Below are 22,437 nucleotides of genomic sequence, written 5' to 3' on the forward strand. Positions count from 1 at the left end.
GAATTTTTTCCTGATCTCCCACTTCAATTTTCCCTGGCAGAGCTTGAGCCCATCGTGCCCCCTTGTCCTATTGCTGAGTGCCTGGGAGAAGAGACCAACCCCCAGCTGGCCAGAACTTCCCTTCAGGCAGTTCCAGACAGTGCTGAGGTCACCTCTGAGCCTCCTCTTCTCCAGGCTAAACACCCCCAGCTCCCTCAGCCTCTCCCCACAGCACTTGTGCTCCAGTCCCTTCTCCAGCCTCGTTGCTCTTCTCTGGCCCCGCTCCAGCCCCTCAAGATCTTTCCTGACCTGAGGGGCCCAGAACTGAACACAACACTCAAGGTGTGGCCTCCCCAAGGCAGAGTCCAGGGGAAGGGTCACTGCCCTGGGCCTGCTGGCCACGCTAGTTTGGATCCAGGCCAGGATCCCCTTGGCCTTCTTGGCCACCTGGGCACACTGTTGGCTCCTGTTGAGCTTCCTGTCCCTCAGTCCCCCCAGGTCCCTTCCTGCCTGGCTGCTCTCCAGCCACTCTGTGCCCAGCCTGGAGTGCTGCAGGGGTGAAAGGATGGAGATTCCCACTGTCTGCTGATGATGCTCCTGTGAGGATGGAGCTGTGCAGGAGCTGTGCTGTCCTTCCTGGGCTTTATCTGCACATGTCTCTCCATGTGATGGTAAAATCCCCACTGGAAAGATGGACAACCTTTTTCTGGGAGTGGGGAATGATATATTAGGGTTTCTTAGAGCAGGGAAATTTTCTCCTGCTGGAGGCACCTGCTGTTTGGTTTCCACGAGGGTTCTAGCAGCCAGTGAGATGCCACCCTGAGAAAGCTGCCCTTGAGGCACTGCAACAGGTTGCCCAGAGAACCTGAGGATGTCCCATCCCTGAAAGTCTTCCAGGCCAGGCTAGATGGAGCTTGGAGCCACCTGGGCTAGTGGAAGGAGTTAGAAGGTGGTTGGAACGAGATGATCTTGAGGGTTTCTTCCAACCCAAACCATTCCATGATTCCCTTTCCCATGGTGTCCGTGTCCACCTGAACAACTTTGGAAAGGGGAGTTGAGGTAGGATGGGGGTGGATGACTCGCTGTCTCCTTCCAGCTGGCCCTGAGAGCTGGCAATGAGAAGGAGGAAGGGGAGACAGCGGACACTGTTGGCTGCTGCTCCCTGCGTGTGGAGCACATCAAGCTGCACCCCGAGCTGGATGGGCAGGAGCACGTGGTGGAGTTTGACTTCCTGGGGAAGGACTCAATCCGTTACTACAACAAGGTGTCCGTGGAGAAGCTGGTGAGTGGGGGCAGTGCCAGTTCTTTGAGTGGCTCAGGTTCACTTGATGTTCATCAGGCCCAAAACCTGTTGTAGAGATGCCTCTTGTGCTTCAACACCATCTCCCCATCCTGCAGAATTGGTAGAAACTCTGGGGCAGGGTTTTCAATGTTGAGCCTCAACACCATCTCCCTGTCCTGCAGAATGAGGAGCAACTTTGGGGCAGGGTTTCCAAGATTAAGCCTCAACACCATCTCCCTGTCCTGCAGAATGAGGAGCAACTTTGGGGCAGGGTTTCCAAGATTAAGCCTCAACACCATCTCCCTGTCCTGCAGAATGAGGAGCAACTTTGGGGCAGGGCTTCCAAGATTGGGCCTCAACACCATCTCCCTGTCCTGCAGAATGAGGAGCAACTTTGGGGCAGGGCTTCCAAGATTGGGCCTCAACACCATCTCCCTGTCCTGCAGAATGAGGAGCAACTTTGGGGCAGGGCTTCCAAGATTGGGCCTCAACACCATCTCCCTGTCCTGCAGAATGAGGAGCAACTTTGGGGCAGGGTTTCCAAGTTTGGGCCTCAACACCATCTCCCTGTCCTGCAGAATGAGGAGAAACTTTGGGGCAGGGCTTCCAAGTTTGGGCCTCAACACCATCTCCCTGTCCTGCAGAATGAGGAGAAACTTTGGGGCAGGGCTTCCAAGTTTGTACCACTCAATGAGCCATGAGGGCAGAAGTCCCACCTCTCCTGCTGGAGCATCCTCTGTTGCCTGATGGGCTTTAGAATTTGAAATGTCTTCATTGATATTGAATTATTTTGCTTTGTCCATGGGGTGGGTGATTTTAGTGATGTTTTTGGGGAAACTGGAGCATCAGAGGTGGGAAAGGTGAGGGGAAACAGCACAAATGAAGTTGAGAAGGTTGGTGGTGTGGTCAGATATGTCAGATGACTGTGAATCTGAGTCTATCTGAGTAGACAGATGGGGGAGATGTCTGGGAGCAATTTGTCCCCTCTCCTTGCTCAGGGCCACCTTTTCCCCTCTTTAGGTGTTCAAGAACCTGCAGCGGTTCGTGAAGAACAAGGACCCCACAGATGATCTCTTTGACAAGCTCAATGTGAGTTGTCACCTCGAGGCTTTTGAGACAGCACCGGTGGCCCAGAGGGAGGAGAAGCAAACCTGTGACACCCCAGTCAGCCTTTGGTGCCCATCAGTGTCACCCCTTACCCTGCTTTTAGTTATTTCACCTTCACAGACACCACTGTCACTGTTTGAAGGCCCTCTTGAGGTTCTGTGATGTTTTCTGTGCTCTGGTGGCATCTCTGCTTCCCTGAAAACAGCCTTGGCTGCCTTTCTGCACCTTTGTCTCTGCTAAGGAGATGGGTTTCTGCTTCTTCTCTCCTCTAACTCATCAACTTGGGCTTTTTTTAGCCTGGGAAGCTGTTTGACACTTTGGCAGCTCATGAGGGCTCCATAGAAGGGTGAGAAGTTCCTGCAGAGATGAGCTGTGACCTTCCCTTCCCTCCTGAGCTGCTCCCCTGCAAAAACCTGCTCCTTCTCCAGGGGTGGGACTTGGGCGGTCCCCTGTGGAGCGTGGCATCTGGAGGGGGTCCCCTGTGGAGCCCCCCCCCCCCCCCGGGGTGGCATCTGGGGGGGTCCCCTCTGGAGCCCCCCCCCGCCCCCCTGGGGGTGGCGTCTGGGGGGGTCCCCTCTGGAGCACCCCCGGGGTGGGATTTGGGGGGGGGATTCCCCTGTGGAGCCCCCCCGGGGTAGGATTTGTGGGGAGTCCTTGTGGAGTGCCAGGGGTGGCATCTGGGGAGCCCCCTGTGGAGCCACCGGGGTGGGACCTGGGGGTTCATGTGCAGCCCCAGGAGTGGGACCTGGGGGTCCCTGCACAGCCCCACCATGTAGAACATAAATGTGGTATCAAGTCTGAGCTCACAGAATCATTAAGGTTGGAAAAGACCTCCAAGATCAAGTCCAACCATTAACCCAGCACTGCCACGTTCCCCACTAAACTGTGTCCCCGTGTGCCAAGATGTGTCTTCTTGGACATGGCTGGGCAGAAATTGTGGATTTCCAGAGAGATTCTTTGTGGGTTTAGGTGAAATTTGTGCCAGTTTTGGGTACATGGTGGCCTGACCTACAAGCTACAGGACTTCATTTTTTTTTTTAGTGCCTTATTTTGTTGCTTAGGCAGAAGATCTGAAAAAACAAGTGTTTTATTGTCCTGTGTCCTGCTTGTTCTATTCCTTCTCTTTCACAGACTCATGGAATGGGTTGGGTTGGAAGGGATACTAAAGACCATCCAGTTCCAACCACCTGCCATGGGCAGGGACACCTTTCATTAGCACAGGTTGCTCCAAGCCCCATCCAACCTGGCCTTGGACACTCCAGGGATGGGCCATGATACTGAATCCCAAACTGAGTCCTCTACTTGCTATAAATAACTGCATTTGGAGCCAGAAAGAGTCAAAGCTTCTCTGGCCAACCTTTGCCAGGGTTTCACCACCCTCACAGGGAAGAATTTCTTTCCCGTCTGAACCTACTCTTTCAGTTTGTAGCCATTCCCCCTTATCCTGTCACTCCAGTTCCTGGGATGAGTTTCCCCACACTTTGTCCTGTCTCCTTTCCCCCAGACAAACTTCTTGAACAAGCACCTCCAGAACCTGATGGATGGTTTGACTGCCAAAGTGTTCAGGACCTACAACGCCTCCATCACGCTGCAGGAGCAGCTCAAGGCACTCACCAACCGTGAGTTTCACGGGGTTTGTGGTCTCACCAGCTGCCAGTGGGCTCAGAAATGCCCATCCCTTCCCTGGGGGTGCCAAGAACTGCCCACCCCTCCTTGGCAGATGATGCACCACATGATAGGGTGGTATGTAACTCATAGGGATGTTGAGCAGGTGGGAAATAATTAACTCTGTGAGACTGTGACTAATTAAGAGCCAAGATGGGAGCATTTTTCTCCCCTTTCCTTGTGTTGCTGGTTGGTGACACTATTTTTGCCTCCTTGGGTATGTGAGTGATGAGTCACAGCAGCAGAGTCAGTGATGCTCAGTTGTCCTTCACCGATTTCCACGCCCATTATTGGTCTCCCTGGAGAAAGGATGGGAAAAGAAATGACCTGCTGTTGTTCTCCTCCATTCCCTGCCTTCCCTAATCCCAGATTCCTTGATTTCCAGCTGATGACAACATTGCTGGAAAGCTCCTCTCCTACAACCGAGCCAACCGAGCTGTGGCCGTGCTGTGCAACCATCAGAGGTCTGTGCCCAAAACCTTTGCCAAGTCCATGGAAATCCTCCAGGCCAAGGTGAGATGGACCAAACTGAGGGCCCTCAGGCCTGGTGTCACCTCTGAGTTTTATTTTTTGGGATGAGGATGGGGAGAGGGTGATGCCTAAAGAGATCATGTTGCCCAAGTGCATCAAGGAGTGGACTGGGAATAGATTTTAATCAGTGCAGAGACATCAGTGACCTCAGGGTGGAGAGGGATGGGGTGACATCAGATGCTGGATGAAGCTCACGTGGCACATTTCAGCATTTTTTTAATGGTTTTGAGGCTTTTTCCATCACTTGGTGTCTTCAAATCAAGCTTTTGGGGATGGGCACAGCTCTGAGACAGCTGGTTCAGGACCAGGGAAACTGGTTTTTCTCTCTGCTTGCAGGAGGACCAGATTGAAATTTTGTGGATCTTCTCTGGAAATACCCCAAATTACCATTTTTAGTTCTCCCCAGCTCTTGTTCACACTCCACTGATGGACTGGGACTTTTCAGAGAGCTCCAACACTTTGACAAACCAGTTGGTCTCAGGAAGTGGCATGAGATGAACAGATTTAGGAGCTCCAAGTGTTTCTGGCCTCTTTTGCAAGATGCCAAGAAATGCTTGAGCCCAGCAGGTTCTGCCGGGGCAGATGGTTGGGAGTGGGGTAAGAAACAAAGGAGTGGCATGGGAAAGGAAAGAGGGAGGCAGCTGAAACCTCCACGAAGGACAAGAGCATGGTCTGACTTTATTTCCACCTTCCCAGATCGATGCCAAGAAGAAACAGGTGGAGGAAGCCCAGCAAGAAGTGAAAAAAGCTGAAGATGAGTTTGAAGACACCAAAGATGCCAAAGCACAAGTGTGAGTGACTCTTCTGGCAATCCTGTCCTGCAGAGGGATCCCTGGATGGGAATGGTGTGGTCCAACACCCTCCATGTAGCTCATCAAAGCAGAAGTGCCCATGGTGGTTATCAGGTGCCTCTTGGCCCATGGAAGTCTGGAAGATGGTTGTAGGTCTTGTGGATGGCTCCTTGCAGGGCCACCTGCCACCATCCCAGGTCATTCCAAGCCCTGTCCAACCTGGCCTTGAACACTCCCAGGGATGGGGCAGCCACAGCTTCTCTGGGCAACCTATCCAAGGTTTTGTGGGCAATGGTCTCTGGATGTTGGATTTTGTTGTTTAACCGTCTTTGGTGGTTCTAATTACATTTTATTTTTAATATGTATAAAGAAATTATCTTACCAGGTCAAAGTCCTTGAGAAACAAGTCGAGATTCTTTTACTCTGCCATTCTGGAATATTTCTCAGCTTAAGACTTTCCCTGTGTTGTTCTTCCTCCTCCCTCAGCAACATGGAGAAGAAAAAGAAGCTGTTGAAGAGGCTGGAGGAGCAGCTGGCCAGGCTGGAGGTCCAGGCCATGGATAAGGAGGAGAACAAGCAGATAGCTCTGGGCACATCCAAGCTGAATTACCTGGATCCCAGGATTAGCGTAGCTTGGTAGGTCTGGGATGTGCCATCATGGCATGGTTTGGGTTGGAAGGGACCTTAAAGACCATCCCATTCCAACCCCATCCCATGGGCAGGGACACCTTCCACTAGAACATGTTTTTCCAAGCTCTGTCCAGCCTGGCCTTGGACACTTCCACGGTTGGGACATGATACAGAATCCCAAACTATTTGCTACAAATGAGTGGATTTGGGGCAAGAAGAAGTCACTTTGCAAGTCTTCAGCAGTGGCAGGAAGTTAATTTTTTAGGGATCTTGGGGTTGAGGAGTTTGCAGCGGTCAGAGATGCTGCACCTGGAGTGGGGAGGACACAGAATCCCAGAATCATTCAGGTTGGAAAAGACCTCCAAGACCATCCAGTCCAGCCTATGACCCATCCCCACCTTGTCACCCAGCCCAGAGCACTGAGTGCCACATCCAGTCATTCCTTGGACACCTCCAAGGGTGGGGACTCCAAACCTCCCTGGGCAGCCCCTTCCAATGCTTGACAACCCTTTCCATGAAGAAATTCCTCCTGGTGTCCAACCTTAACCTCCCCTGGCACAGCTTGACGTCATGTCCTCTCGTTTTGTGTTGTGTGGGAGAAAAGTCCAATTCCCACCTGGCTCCCCCTCCTGTCAGGGAGTTGGAGAGAGCGAGAAAGTCCCACCCGATCCTCCTTTTCTCCAGGCTGAGTCTCCCCAGCTCCCTCAGGTGCTCCTGGTGCTCCAGACCCTTTCCCATCTCTATTCCCTTCTCTGGACATGCTCCCGCCTCTCAATGTCTTTCTTGTCATGAGGAGCCCAAAACTGACCCCAGGGTTTGAGGTGTGGCCTCAGCAGTGCCCAGCACAGGGGGACAATCCCTTCTTTGGTCCTGCTGGCCATGCTGGTTTTGTTACAGGCCAGGATGTCTTTGGGTTCTTGCCTGGCTTGTGTGCACCAACCTGGGGTGCTGCAGAGTGTTGAAACCCCTCCCTGAGGTGTGAGGTGACACCCCATGTCCTGTGCTCTGCCCAGGTGCAAGAAGTTTGGGGTGCCCATCGAGAAGATCTACAACAAGACCCAGAGGGAGAAGTTTGCCTGGGCCATCGCCATGGCCAACGAGGACTTTGAGTTCTGAGCCGGTGACTTCCCCCTGAAATCCCCAAATCCTGCTCACTTGGTGCTGTTGAAAAGCTTTTTGTTTTGGTGCTGGTGCAGTTGTTGCAGGGATGGGGCTGAGGGATGTCCAGTGGAAGGATCTGATGCTTTTTTTGTCCCTGAAACACTTGGTTTGTTTTGAAAAAGGTCCTGCTGGTTGTGACACCCTCCCTGAGTGCAGCCACTTTGAGGTGAACTCTTAATTCCCCCTCAGAGCTGCCAAGCACTTGGGATTTATTATTTTTTTTCCTTCTCCTTTTTTTCTCTGGAGTCTGTGAAGAAGATTAAATGAGAGCCTTAATTGTGCTGATAATCAAGGCCTGGTTTAATCCTGTCTCCTTCATGTGGGGGAGCTGGGCTGGATTTTTCTCACTCTTGGAATTGGCTGGCACTGACAGCACCAAACCAGGCTCTGCAAGACCCAGGCTTGGCTTGGGGGTGCAGTGAGAGGACAGAAAAACCCTCAGGGTTCTACATTTCAGGGGGATTTTGTGCCCTTTTCACCTCCAGGAGAGGAGGAAATTGTGCAATCGCATGGATGTGAGATGGAAAAGATGTTGTGGGAGGGAAGGAATGTCAGGGCAGGAGAAGATAATTAAAAAGCAGCTTCACGTTGCAGGGGGATAAAAATTGCCTTGGCACGAGCCAAGGGTGCTTTAACCACCCCTGGGTGGGTAAATCTTGCTCTGGGAGAAAACATCTCCCTTGGGGCCGTGTTTTTTTCCTTATTTTCTTCACTTGGCTCTGATTCAGTTTGTTTGAAACTGTCCAGGCACAGATTTAGGAAATGGGACATTTCTTACTCTTGGTTTTTTAGGAAAAGGTGATGCTGGGCCAGGCTCTGGTTGGTTGTGACTGTGCTGGGGAGTGGCACCAATCCTGCTGGAGCTGTTGCTGTGTTTGGGATGACAAATTCCTTCCCAGCGTGCTCCTCCTGGGCATGGATCAGTCAGGGGACCCACAGCACAAATGGGTTGTGCTTTCTACCTACTTGGCTGCTCTTCAAATCCAAAGAAAGTGTTCTCGGATCCAAAAAAAGTGATCCCAGCATGTACCTGGCAACATTCCCAACATGCCAGTGAATGCCAGGTGTAAACAAACTGCTGCATTGGCAGCAGAGCCTTCTGGCACCTCGGGGCTGATCTTGAGGTTGCTCCACTCCAGATCTCCTGGTGCCTCCCGTGTGTTCCTTTGCAGCCACTTGTTCTTGTGTTTAAACTTGTTGCTGTTTTAGTTGAGGACTTGAAATGCATTTCATTAAAACTGGGAGGGATTTTTCTGAGACAGGAGGCTTTTTGCAACTCCTCCAAGATGTGGTTCTGCTGTGCCTTGAGTTGGGTTTGTGCCTCTCAAACACAAGGAACCAATTTGGCCCCAGTGGATGGAGACGTTTTTCTGCCCACCTTTAAGTGCTTTCAAAAGAGATTAAACATAAATTTGTCATTTAGTGTGGTGGAAAGTTTATTCCATCCCAAACTGATGCCTGGAGAAGTTGGGGATGCTCCATCTCTGGGAAGTGTTCAAGGCCAGATTGGATGGGGCTTGGAACAACCTGGGATAGTGGAAGGTGTCCCTGTCTGTGACAGGAGGTTGGAACAAGATGAGCTTTAAGGTTTCTTTCAATCCAAACCATCCTGTGATTCCATGAAATAAGAGAGTCATTCCAACCAAGAGCTCCTGCCTCCAGTAGCAGGAAAAAGAGGAACAAGAATCAATGGGATGAGAACTGAGGATATCTCAAAATCCCTGTGGATGTTTCCACTGAACCAACAGATTTATTTATTCTTTCTTTTAGAATTTCTGAGAGGAAAAAAGGTCTCTCAAACACCATGTGAGAGAAGAGCTGCATCAGTTGAGTGCAGCTGGAACAGCTGGTGGGGAAGCAATGAGATAAAAACCACCCCAGAAAGCAAATCCTGCTGCAGCTTTGGGGGAAAATGGGTAATTTAATCCTTGGTTTCTCCACTGGCAGGTTCTGAAATCTTCTGCTGGTTGAGGGGGGTGGAAAGGCTGGGTGCTGGTTGCTGCCCCACATGGTCCTGGCCATCCTCACCCTAATTTTTCAGAAGTAGTGGGTCCTTAAGGTGGTTCTGGAAATATTCCATGGATAGGTTTGTGTTGGAAGGGACAACAGGGCTGTGCTCTCCTCAGCAGCTCCTCTGTCAGAGCATCCTGGCAGTTCTTTAGGAGCTTAAAAGAAGTGGTTTTACCCCCCAGAAATTGTCCCCTGGAGTGTCTTGCCCTAAGAACCAGTTTCGTGGGGCTTGACCACTTGAGTGACACCAAGATTTGAAGCTTGAGCCCCTTTTGGAACAAAATTGAGGTGCAGAGTTCATGTGTTTTGACCCTTTTTGGGGTGAGTTTCACAATGTTTTGGAAGCAGCAGAGCTGTCCAGAGAGGCTGATAAATGTGGGGAGGGTCCTGCTGGCCTTGGCCATGAGGGAGATACAGCCTGGAGAAGTTGAGCTGCTTACCCTGACCTGTCCGGTGGGGGTTTTCCCACCATTCAGGACCATGTGGAGCAGGATCAAGTCCCCATCACAGGCACCTGAGAGTAGGATCCCTCTCCCAGCCCAACATTTTGGGGTTATTTGCTGCCTCCAAGCACAATCAGAACCCTCCTTGCCCTGGAGGCACTTCCAGGCATGTTCTCAAGTGCCACTTCTGAAGTCACCATCCCTGGAAATGCTCAAAAAAACCGTGTGGATGTGGCACTTGAGGTCATGGCTTAGTGGTGGTGGGTTGATGGTTGGACTTGATGATCTTAAAGGTCTTTTCTAGTTTTAAAGAGTCAGTTGTAGGCACAGAAAAACCTGTGCTTTGATGCCTGAAAGAGCTGGTAGCCCAAAATTGAGAAAATTAACAGTATTTAGTGAAGTGGAAAGTCAAAAGCTGAGCATTTTTCCACTGAGATTACTTATTTAATTTAAAGAAAAACTTGCAAAATGGGAAGCTCTGGTTGGAGATGAACCCAGAAGTGTCACCTTCCCCCTGTAACTTCTCGAGTTAATTTATGTGCTCTTCCTAAAAGCCTTTTGTTGACAGTGGTTGGGAGGAGACCTCAAGTAAATCAACCAGGAATGAAGTTCACTGGTCAAGCTGACACTGGCACGAGCTCAGGGCTCTTCTAGTTACATAATAAAGCTTTAAACAAAAACATCTGGGGCTTGAGAAGTTGGTCTCCCTTCCTGCAGGCTGGGAATGTCCTACACTGTGATGGCACTGGGCAGTTCTGATATTGTGGCCGTGTGAGAAGGTAAATTTATGGGTGGGAGGAGGTGGTGAAAGTTCTTCTTGTCTTGCTTTGGCTTCTCCTGCTGCTGCTTCCCAGAAATGCTTCGTTGGGAGGGTCTTTGGAGTGCTTTGAGTCCAACCTTGGCTGGGTTGCTCAGGGCCTTTTCCAGCCTAATTTCACATCTTCTTGGAGGGAGATTCCTCCACAACATCTCAGAGTCAGTTTTGGAAATTAATCCCTGCCCTGGCAAACTTTTCCCTCCCTTATAACCAGTTGGAATTTCCCTTGGTGCATCTTGTAACCAGCTGCTTGTCCTTTCTCTGTGCAGATCCAGAGTCTCCCTGGACCTCTGGTCTGGAGCTGTCACCCTTTAAACAGCTGAAATCAGCACCTCCAGCCCCTCCCAGCCTGGCCTGTTCCATGGGGTTGTTTGTCCTCAAATCTGGGACTTTGCTGGAGTTATTTATCCTCAAATCTGGGACTTTGCTGGAGTTATTTATCCTCAAATCTGGGACTTTGCTGAACTTCAAATCACAGAATTATGGAATGGTTTTGGTTGGAAGGGAATTGAAATACTATCTTGTTCCAAACACCTCTGCCAGGGGCAGGGACACCTCCCATGATCCCAAGTTGCTCCAAGCCCTATCCAGTCTGGTCTTGGACACTTCCAGGGATGAGGCAGCCACAGCTTCTCTGGGAAATCTATTCCAACACCTCACCACCTTCCAGGGAAGAATTCCTTCCCAATATCCCACCTTATCCCTGCCCTCTGGCAGTGGGAAGCCATTCCCTGTGTCCTGTCCCTCCATCCCTTGTCCAAAGTCCCTCTCCAGCACTCCTGGACCTCCTTTAGCCACTTGAATGGGCTTCAAGGTCTCCCTGGAGCCTTCTCTGCTCCAAGCTGGACATTCCCAGCTCTCCCAGCCTGTCTCCATGTCCGAGGGGCTCCAGCCCTTGCAGCATCTCTGTGGCTTCCTCTGGACTTGCTCCAGCAATTCCAGGTCCTCATGATGAGGATTCTGGAGTTGATTCTGGATGAGGATTCTGGAGCTCTGGTGCCCCCCTATAAGGGTGGTTTGAGGGTGTACAAACAAAGCCTCTCCCCACATAAGTTCTCTGAGCAGCTGCAGGCTCCAGTGGAGCTCCATCCTTGCCTGTTGCTTCTTCCTCAGCATCCTGGAGATGTGGGGACATAAATCTGTGGCACAGGGACAGAAACCTTCCTTAGGGATGCTGTGGGTTCAACAGATTATTGATCCTTGTGGATGGAAACTGTGCATGATCCTCCTGTTTCCCCAGAGCCTGGGGATGGCAGCACTGCCCCCCTGAAGGATGATCTGGATCATGGAATTCTCTAGACATGGAGAAGATCTTTAAGCTCCTCCAGTCCAACCATTATCCACCATATTCCCCATGTCCCCAAGTGCTACTTTTCCAAGCCTTTTAAATCCCTCCAGGGATGGTGACTCAGCTCCTTTGAGGAAGGGACAGTCATCAGCTCTGCTTGGCTGCTCTTTCATCTGCTCGTGGGATGTTCAGAGAGGGATGAGCCTTTGGCTGATTCATCCAAGTTGGTGCAGAGACAGAAGTGGGTGTGATGAAAACTCCTCAATCTGGAGCATTTGCCATTCAACTGCTGCTTCTTCTGCTCTGCCTCAGCTCCCTGAGAGGGGGGAAAACAAACCAGCTGGAGTGTGGCACACACTGAGAGGTGGGAAACCCCCGTGGGGAATTGAGGAAGAGAAAGATGAAGGGTTTGCAGAGGGTTCTTCCACCCCTCCCTTTGTTCCATGAGGTTTAATGTTGCAAAAAATGGAAAAATAAATGGGGAAAATAAAACTTTAAAGGGGGATGTTTATCAGTCAGAGAGGAGGGGGTAGAACAATATTGAGGTTGTCACTTCTGTGATTCAGACTCTGAAGGGAATCATTTCCTCTAATTGAGATGTTTTAGCAGGAGCCAGGAGCTTGTCTGTGGTTTGGCACAAATAAAACCTGTGCTTAAGGAGCTCCCTGGATTTATAGAGTTCTTCTCTGTCCCTGTAAAATAAGCCCAAATTGCAGGGACTTCACCCTGTGCCACGTGGTTGGTGCCGGTGCCAAGGGGAGCAGACAATTAACCTGCAAGAAATTGGATCCCTGGCAGAAAGCCAAGGACTGTCTAAGGAGAGGCAGAGGAAAAATAAAACTCCAGGATCTCAGGATTGTGCCCTGGGAAGGAGAACTGGCACCTCCTGCCTGTCCCCCTGGGAGTGAGGGGATAACACACAGCCTGGCTCTTCCTAAAGTTTCTTTTTAGCCCTAAAAATGATATTTTTTAACCAATGAACACAGATTGTTATTTAAACCCAAATAAAGAATCAGGAAAACTCAGCTGAGCTTGTCCCAAGCTCCATGAAAGGCTTCTCCAGACCTTAATCCTGAGCCTCTGCAAGCTGGGGCAGGAGGAATCCCAATAAATTACTTAGTTAAGATCCTTAATCCGAGTCTGGATTAAGCTGCAATTATGATTGATTGGCTTGGCTCAGAAATAAGCCTTGGGATAAACCCTCTCACAGCTGCAGGAGGGATCACAAGTTCCTTCTGCTCCCATGAGCTGGGAAACAGAGGGATTATGGAATGGTTTGGGTTGGAAGGGAGTTTAAAGATCCTGGAATTCCAGCCCCCTGCCATGGGCAGGGACACCTTCCACTGGAACAAGGTGTTCCAACTGGCCTTGGACACTTCCAGGGATGGGGCAGCCACAGCTTCTCTGGGAATTCCATTCACCACCATTCCAGGGAAGAATTTCTTCCCAATATCCCACCTAACCCTGCTCTTTGGCAGTTGAAAACAATTCCCTTTGCCCTGGTGATTTTTGTGTGTAAAAAATCGCTGTTCCAAGAGCTGGGAAGTGCCTGGTGTAGCTTCCAGAGGTTCCCAGGGCTCGCCCCGTGTTGCAGGAGGGCTGGGGAGACAGACAGCTGATGCCTTGCCCAAACAATGCCGTGTTTCCAGCTGGCTTGGGTGGCACTCAGGCTGCCCCTCCTTTTGCAAGCAGGGCTGGACATTTACCTGCCAAGGTGGGATAGACGAGGAAGTCTCTAATCCCTTCCCGGAGGTCACTTGGAGTTGAATGAGCTCATTGTTTTGGGGGGGGTTTGTTTTGGTTTAAAGCTATTCTGTGTCATCCTTTCCATCTGTTTCTCAAGCTTTAGTTGGACTCTGGAACTCCTGAAGGCTTCCTTTGCCAAAGTGGGAGAGAATGGGGTGAAAATAACAGAATCATAGAATTGATTGGGTTGGAAAAGACCTCTGAGATCATCAAGTCCAACCCTTGGTCCAACTCCAGTCCCTTTACCAGATCATGGCACTCAGTGCCACGGCCAAGCTCAGGTTAAAAACCTCCAGGGATGGGGAATCCACCCCCTCTCTGGGCAGCCCATTCCAATCCCTGAGCACTCTCTCTGCAAAGAATTTCTTTCTGATCTCCAACTTCAAATTCCCCTGGCAGAACTTGAGCCCATCGTGCCCCCTTGTCCTATTGCTGAGTGCCTGGGAGAAGAGACCAACCCCCACCTGGCCAGAACTTCCCTTCAGGGAGTTCCAGACAGTGCTGAGGTCACCTCTGAGCCTCCTCTTCTCCAGGCTAAACACCCCCAGCTCCCTCAGCCTCTCCCCACAGCACTTGTGCTCCACTCCCTTCTCCAGCCTTGTTGCTCTTCTCTTCTCACTTGGGTTGGAAGAGACCTCGGAGATTATCAAATCCAACCGTTGATCCAACCCCACTGTGATCACTCTGGCACTCTGTGCCCTGGGCTGGTGATCACAGTGGGGTTGGATCAAGACATGGTGGATTCTCTGTCCCTGGAAGTGTTTCAGAGGACACTCAGTGCCACCTCCAGTCCCTTCTCCAGCCTCGTTGCTCTTCTCTGGCCCCACTCCAGCCCCTCAAGATCTTTCCTCAACTGAGGGGCCCAGAACTGAACACAACACTCAAGGTGTGGCCTCACCAATGCCCTCAAGCAGCTTTAATTAGGGCTTCTGTTTCATCCTTAGTGGTCCCTCAAATCTTTGACTCCCCCCAGGTCATTCCTGGTTCTGAAAGCACCTCTGGGCTTGGAGGGAGGAGCTCGAGGGGTTAAATCTCCCCCTCCGCCCTCTCCTGTTGTGTTTCTTGAGGGTCCTGCACTGCCCCCAGTTCTTTGTGCAGAAGGATTTCAGACAAAAACAGGCATGGAATGAACTTGAGTGCCCTCAATAACCAACTCTGTTGCTGCTGGGCGTGAGATTTGAAGGCGCTCAGGGGGCATGAACTGGACCCAGAAGGTCTGGATGCTCTTCCTTGCCCAGGAACTTGGTACAATCTCATTCTTTTTTAATTAGGCTTCACTTCCTTCTCCCATGGGATGCTCTTTTAAACAAACAATGTGCCTGGACTGAGGCTGCACAACCCCTGAGCCCCTTGCAGGGCAAAGAAGTTATTTTTGGTTTATTTTCTCCTTTTTTTATCATTATTTTTCTCTTTATTATCACCTTCGAAAGAACTTCTACAAGGGCTGTGCTGGGTCATCCTCAATGTGCCTTCCTGTGTGCTGGGAAAAAACAAAATAACAACACAAAAATGGCAAAACCAAGAGATTTAATTCCATAAATAGAAGAGAGAATAACCTGGCCCAAGGTTTTACCCTGTGAGAGCCTAAGACAAGGTTGATTTTTATCCCTTAATGCTTTAATCTGATGTTGTTTGTTGGGTGTTCCTGTCTCCCCAATCCCACCTGGAGCACAGTTCCAGCTCCAGGATCTCCAACAGCACAAGGACAGGGAGCTGCTGGAACAAGTCAAGAGGAGGCCATGGAGATGCTCCAAGGGCTGGAGCTCCTCTGACATGGAGACAGGCTGGGAGAGATGGGAATGTCCAGCTTGGAGAAGAGAAGGATCCAGGGAGACCTCAGAGCTCTTTCCAGCACCTAAAGGGGCTCCAGGAGAGCTGGTGAGGGACTTGGGACGAGGGATGGAGTGACAGGACACAGGGAATGGCTTCCCAGGGTTGGATGGGATATTGGAAAGGAAATCTTGGCAGGGATGGTGGTGAGGAGCTGGGATGGAATTTCTAGAGAAGTTGTGGCTGCCCCATCCCTGGAAGTGTCCAAAGCTGGGTTGGAGCAACCTGGGCTAGTGGGAGGTGTCCCTACCCATGGGATGGGGTTGGAATGAAATAATTTTTAAGGTCCATTCCAAACCATTCTGGGATTCTTCTGACTGGGTTTGTAAAACCTCAGGATTGAGCCTGGTTAGATTTGCTCTGGCTGAGCTTGTCTTGACCTGTCTGAGAGTCTTTTTTCAATCTTGGCTGAGTGGGAAGAGCAATTTTCCTAATTGACTCCATGGTTCTGGCTAATTTGCTTGACTTTTGTGCATCTTTGTTTAGTGCAGATGTAGATTTATATAAACAACAGCAACAAGACATGATAACAAACCATAATTCAGTGCAGCAACAAGATATTTATGGCTCTGACCCAGGGACACAGAGAAGGGAAATTCCAGCTTGGTGCAACAACAGAGGTCTTGAGGAGTGGAGATGTGGGATGTGGTGCAGAGGTGTGAGGTCTGGGGTGATGGGATGGGACCTGGAGACCCCTTGGGCTGGAAACCACTCCCTCAGCTGGAGAATTGCAGAGCTGGAGCTGAACTAGGCTGGTTTTAGGGGTAATAAACAGGAAAAAGGGAGCACCTGACATATGTAAAAGTCATGGTGAAGTGACTGAAGAGATGGAACATGCAGATTGTTGGTGTCCCTCTCCTACAGATGACTTGTTGATGTCCTACACCTTCACCAACCCAACCAGCTGCAGCAGTGCCCAAGCACTTCCCCATGGACCAAAGATGAGACAATGTGTGTGAGAAGAGACTTGCCGGTGAGTTCATAGAATCATAGAATCGATTGGGTTGGAAAAGACCTCCGAGATCTTCAAGTCCAACCATTGGTCCAACTCCATGGCCATGAACTGCCTGGGCTGAGACCTCCCAACCCTGCTCTGCAGTAGTTCTGGGGGTCCTTTCCCTGTGTCCTCCCTCTCTTTCTGCTCCAGAGCTCTGAGGTCTAAAAAATTCCCCTTCCATGGCCCTTTAGGAGAACTTGGAGAGCTTTGAGCTCCATGTCAAGCCCAAATATTTCTTTGCTTCACCAGTGAGGCAGAGGGTGGTTAAATGAACATCACAACTCGTGTGGACTTGGGGGATCTCACGTGTTGGTGACACAAAGTCAGGATATGCTCTTGGGAGAAGATTTCATGGGTTGGTTTTGTGGGATTTCTTATCCAGGCATTCCATGAAAAGGTTCATCATCAAAAAGTGGACCTCAACTTGTGGTGTGTTTCAAAATCTGTTTTTTAGAGAGAAGTCACTTGAACCTGCCAGGCCTGTGATATGTGCAAGTCATCTGGGACACAGCTGTGGTGGCAACTGGCTTTGGGAGAGCCCCCTCAGCTGTCCCCCAACACAGCCTGAGCCTTCTCAGCCATTTTGCTTCCATAAGAACAAAAATTTTCCAGGCCTACCCATTTTAATGTGCTTTGGGTTCTGGACTTGTCTCTTCCATGATGAGAATTTCAGGCCTGAAAATGACCCTCAGCACTGACACCCAAGAGCTGAAATGTCCAAGGGTAAAGCTGAGAAGAAAATGAGATAAGGCAGTTTTTCTGTCTGTGGGAAAGGTGTGATGAGCTCCATAGACAAACTTTCTACTCTTCATAGAATCACAGAATGGTTTGGGTTGGAAGGGATCTTGAGGATGATGGAATTCCAACCTCTCTGCCATGGGCAGGGACACCTTCCACTGTCCCAGTTTGCTCCAACATGGCCTTGGACATTCCAGGGATGGGGCAGCCACAGCTTCTCTGGGCAACCCATGCCAGGGCCTGCCCACCCTCCCAGTCAGTAATTCCTTCCCAATATCCCATGTAAACATTCCCTCTGCTTCTACCGTTAAAAGGAAACAATTCCAAGATATCTCTTATTTACTCCCTGTTTTATTGAGAGCTGACTCACAGCAGGGCCAGAGTTTTGGAACAGGTTTTTCCTGCAACTACAGTTTGAGGTGAGAAGGAGGAGGAGAAATCCTGATCAGCACAGCCCCAGATCTCAGTGTGTCTCTTGGTGCTTCAGCCAGCAGAGATTTCTGAAGGTTTAGAGGAAAAAACTCTGGAAAAAAAATAATGGAATTGGATTTCCAACGGTATTGCTTTAGTTTGGTTGTGACATGGTTTGGGACAGCTTGGGGAAGGAATATTAGCAAATAAAATACCCTGTGACAGTTCCTGGCCATGGGGTCAACTGGTAACTCCCTGTGTAAAGGAGTTTTCTCCCTCTCAAATAAGAAGGATGAATCCAAAATCTCACTGGGAAAGTAGACACAGGATTTTCAGGGATGGTCCTACTGGGTCAAAACCATGCTGAGGAACATGTGGACATGTGAACAGTGTGGCCACTTGTGGGAGAGCCCTTGGAACTGGGCATGGATTTTTCCATGTGTTATGGATGTAAGTACCTCTGTGAGAGCTGCTCTGCAGTGTGGTCCCAGCCCCAGGGCAGCTGGAAGGGTGGTGACCTCCTCTGGAGCTTGACACCACTGCTGGACATCCCTAATAACGTCCTCAATCAGAGGTGCAATCCTTTGTGTGACTTAATCCAGACCCAGCTGGGATTTGGCCAATCCAGGAATTCCAGGGACACCTTCAAACCAGGCAATGCTCCTGGGCAGAGATTTGGGGTGGCCCTGGGGCACCATTTCCCTGCCCTGCCTGGCCCAGAGGAAGCCAAAGGGCAGGTTCTCAGAAGGGTTTCAACACCTTGGTGTAACCTGGCCCAGGGCTGCCCACACCTGGAACTGGAGCCTGAGTGTCTCCTCCCCACAGTGGGACTCCCATGGGAATCACCTGGAATGGGGAATGTTTGGGCAGCTCGAGGGACCAAGTCCTTCAGCAGTTTGGCATGGAAGAGGTTAATTTACAGTAACTCCATGGGTGGGATTGGCTCCAAGGTCCCCTTGGCTTACTGGGAGCTGAGCAATGGGACACCTGGGAGGGTCTGAGGGTGGGGACAGGTCTGTGTCAGGGGTTTGGTGGTGACAACTCGTTGCGCTGTCCTGATTTTGAGGAGGTCACAACCACAAAGGGTACAAAGAATGAGACTGGGATTGCAGAAATTCCCTGTGGAAAAAAAGAGAGAAGGAAATGTCAACCTTCAGCCACTGTTCCTGGACACAAGGGTGGGAAGAGCTGGATCTTGTCTTCACCCAGGAGCTGCTCAACACAGATCCACCTCTTCTCCTGCCAGGGCAATGTCTGCTTCAAAGTGTTGTCTTCCCACCAAAAAATAAGTGGTGCCATGATGGCCTGGCCTCTTCCTCCCCACAAAACTACCCAAAAATGAAGGATGGGGACCAAGACAGGGTGAGATTCTTCAACTGAGATCAGCTCAGTTGGTTAAAATGTGGTTGTAATAATGCCAAGGTCATGGGTTCAATCCCCTGTGTGGGCCATTGACTTAAGAGTTGGACTCAATGATCCTTGTGGGTCCCTTCCAACTCAGAATAGTCTGGGATTCTGGGATTCAACTGCTTCAATGGGGTTTATTTAGGGCTGGAAAAGCCCTGGAGGTGCAATTGTAGCTGGTGCTGAGCACCAATTCCATCCTGCAACCACTGGCAGCCCTTGCGCTAGAAATTGGGTGAGAAATGGCAACACATGTGGATTGGGATAGATGGAATGATGTGGGAACCTTCTGAGATGCCACCCAAGAGGTAATGAGACAAGGATGCTGAGTATTTAAAATCATCAGGGCAAATAAAAGGCAGAGATCCCATGAGACCAAGCCATGATGTTCCTGTCCTTCCTTGACACTGTGGTTCCACATATGGGCACTTTTCCCAAAGCCTTTTATGAGAAGAACTCGACCTGAGGCTCCCAGAAAATGAGCACATCCCTGTTCCTTGGCTTCTGATCTCTGTTCTGCATCCAGGAAGACTCAACAGCCAGAACATTCCAGAGGGCAGGCAAATAAATCCATGTTTATGGCCGGTGTAGTGCAGTGATCCAAAGCCAAGAGCAAAATCAGGGATCTCATCCTGAGGGATGTGATTCACATCCCTACAAGGGTCTCATCCCCAAGCCAGGGAAACAAACAGTTGCTGGGAACATCCCTGGCCTGGAACGCCACCATCCACAACGTTTAATTAATCACGTTAATTGTTAGCAACGTTCCATGGCAAGGTTTGAACGTGGCCCAAGTGCCATTAGTTCATGGGATATCTGGAATAAAACACACCAGGTGGCACAAAGGAAGGACTATTCCCAAGTGACTGTTTATATCCATGCTGGAGATGGGCCTGGATATATTTGTGCTCCTTTATGTTGGACACTGAGACACATTTTTTCCAGCTCTCTGCCCCGACCCAGCCAAGCAGAGCCTTCCGTGCTCCAAGTCATGTGTTGGGTGACACCACCACCCTCAGTGTCCCATGTGCCTCTGAGGAAATTCCAGCCATGGCAATCCCACCCCTCACGGGCTCATCAGACATGCCCGAGGTTGGGATGGTGACTTCCCAAACATCTGGCTCCAGGGGCCACTGGCAGACCCCAAAGTGCCAAGTGGCCCATGGTGCACCTTTGTCCATCATCCCCCTTGTCCATCAAACCACTCCTGCCTGTGGTGGACCACTTCCCATGGCCCTGCTGTCAGTGAGGAGCAGGTTTGAATCCCTGGAGCTGGTGATTCCTCTCTGGTTCTGTGTCAGATGGGAGATTTTTGTGCCACCAGTCCTTGGGGGTGAGGGAATAAACCTTGTTAATCATGGCATGGTTTGGGTCGGAAGAGACCTTAAAGATCCTCTTGTTTCAACCCCCTGCCATGGGCAGGGACACCTTCCACTCAACCAGGTTGCTCCAAGCCCCATCCAAACTGACTTGGGGAGTTCACAACCTCTTTGGACAACAGCCAAAATCATACTGGAGAAGAACACAATTATTTTTCCATTTTTTCCCTAAAAAAAATCAGTCAAATCTGGTTAAAACAACCTGTTTTATCAGCACCGAACCTTTCCAGAGCTCTCCCACTGCTGCAGGACGCTGAGCTGTGGCTTCCCAAGCCGATTTCCAGACTCCCTAAGGAGTCATCTCTACCAGATGACACCACCACACAGTGAATCACATTGGCCAACCCTGATTCCCTGCAACAGGTCCTGCTCTTTGGTCACTGCCTTGTGACATCTGGGAGGACTGACACACCTTCCCTGCCATTCCTGCTGGAATTCCCTCCCAGAGCCTGGCAGGGTTTCATCTCTTGGGCAAGTGCTGTGGCTTGTGCCCTCCACGCCCAGATGTCTGTCCATTGGAGAGGAATGGTTGGTCCTCGTGGGGTTATCAGGGCTGACTTCACCATCCTGTTGATCCAGTTTGATGTCAGCAGAGCTGGTGGTTTGACACCAGTGTCAGAAACCTCAAAAATTTCTGCAAATGTGCCAAAAAAAAGCTCAGTGTGAAAATCCCCCCACATTTTTGGGGTCTTTTTTTGGCCTTGAGAAGGAAGCTACTCTGGATTTTGGTGTCTCTCTGCCCCCACTCTGGCCATGCCTTCACTGTGATGAGCAGAGATTGATCCCATAGATGCTCTAAATGTCTCTGTTGAGCATCAGCCCTGCTTGAGGAACTCCTGCCCATCTGATTTATCTCCTGCCAAAAAACTGGCCCCCAACCATTTAACCCCCACCTCATCCATCTCATGTTCCTTCCACGTATTTTTTGAGCCTCTGCCCCTTCTCCTGCTTCTCCATCTTCTAACTCCCAGTCTGTGAGTGGCAGTGGCTCTCTGTTGTCTCTCCTGCACCCCAAATCTTGCAGGGTGGAGAAGGAAGGGATGAGCAAACACCCGATTGCACAAGTGGTTTCGCTCCGAGGGGGCTCCTCCTGCTTCACCCTCCCTGCTCTTGGGTGGCTCAGTGAGTTGGTGATTCATGGACATGAATCTGATATCCAGAACTAAACCTCCTGGCAACTCTTTCCTGGGAAGCAGAAGTGGGACAGGCAGGCACATGGGAGCCTTGGAAGGTGTGAGGGTTTCAGCTCCAGCTCCACCAAGATGTGCAGAGAAATCATATCAAGGCTGAGAACATCACACCTGGCTGGTATCTGGCAGGACTTTGAATTGGATGCTCCATGGAAAGGGGGACACAGATATTTTTAACCTTTGCTGGAAGTGCTCAAGGCCAGGTTGGATGGGGATTTGAGCTGGTCTAATGGAAGATGTCCATGCCCATGGCAGAGGGGTGAAACTAAATGATCCTCAAGGTCTCTTCCAACCCAAACCACTCTCTGATTCTTTGATTTAGGACTTTGTAGGTCTTCAAGGTCTCTTTACAACCCAAACCGTTCTTTGATTCTTTGATTTAGGACTTTGTGGGTCTTCAAGGTCTCTTCCAACCCAAACCATTCTTTGATTTAGGACTTTGTAGGTCTCTTCCAACCCAAACCATTCTTTGATTCTTTGATTTAGGACTTTGTAGGTCTTCAAGGTCTGCTACAACTCAAACCATTCTTTGATTCTTTGACTTAGGACTTTGTAGGTCTTCAAGATCTCTTCCAACCCAAACCATTCTTTGATTCTTTGATTTAGGACTTTGTAGGTCTTCAAGGTCTCTTCCAACCCAAACCATTCTTTGATTCTTTGATTTAGGACTTTGCAGGTAACCAGCAGCTTTTCTAGGCAAACAAGACATTGTGAGACATTTCCTGTTTAGGTTGTGACCATGAAGGTACAGCTGGGTTTAACCTGACTGTGGATACTGGGACTTCTCCAGGTCTGACCCTGGAAATGCACTTGCCAATAATCCACCAGGACAAAGCCTTTAATTTATGCCATTTTTTTTCCACTCTCTGCCTTCCCTGAGCTCTCCAACCACATGATCAGATGGAGCTGAAGGGAACAAAATCCCCACTCAGGCATCAGCAGCACTTCCAGCCTGACCATGAGTAAATTAAAGTATTAATGGTGTGAATTCCCAGGGTGCTTTCACTCCTCTGAGCCCGAGGGCAAAGCCGAGGTGAG

At 50.2% G+C, this 22,437-nt stretch overlaps 2 protein-coding genes across 2 annotated transcripts in view; both read left to right on the forward strand.

Moving 5' to 3' along the window:
- The window catches only part of TOP1MT (DNA topoisomerase I mitochondrial), a 17,114-nt gene extending 9,968 nt beyond the window's left edge, over positions 1 to 7,146 (forward strand). The window contains exons 8-14 of the mRNA XM_071553016.1: positions 1,076 to 1,261; positions 2,282 to 2,350; positions 3,873 to 3,987; positions 4,419 to 4,546; positions 5,261 to 5,355; positions 5,842 to 5,991; positions 6,999 to 7,146. Coding sequence (XP_071409117.1) covers positions 1,076 to 1,261; positions 2,282 to 2,350; positions 3,873 to 3,987; positions 4,419 to 4,546; positions 5,261 to 5,355; positions 5,842 to 5,991; positions 6,999 to 7,101 — 846 coding nt within the window. The 3' untranslated portion in view covers positions 7,102 to 7,146. The remainder of the gene's footprint in view (positions 1 to 1,075; positions 1,262 to 2,281; positions 2,351 to 3,872; positions 3,988 to 4,418; positions 4,547 to 5,260; positions 5,356 to 5,841; positions 5,992 to 6,998) is intronic.
- Positions 1 to 22,437, forward strand: part of LOC139670871 (lymphocyte antigen 6E-like) — a 256,308-nt gene that overhangs the window by 183,310 nt on the left and 50,561 nt on the right. The gene's annotated exons all lie outside the window — the stretch shown is intronic.

The sequence above is a fragment of the Pithys albifrons genome, chromosome 4 (assembly GCF_047495875.1).
Source record: "Pithys albifrons albifrons isolate INPA30051 chromosome 4, PitAlb_v1, whole genome shotgun sequence".
In the NCBI taxonomy this organism is placed as follows: domain Eukaryota; kingdom Metazoa; phylum Chordata; class Aves; order Passeriformes; family Thamnophilidae; genus Pithys; species Pithys albifrons.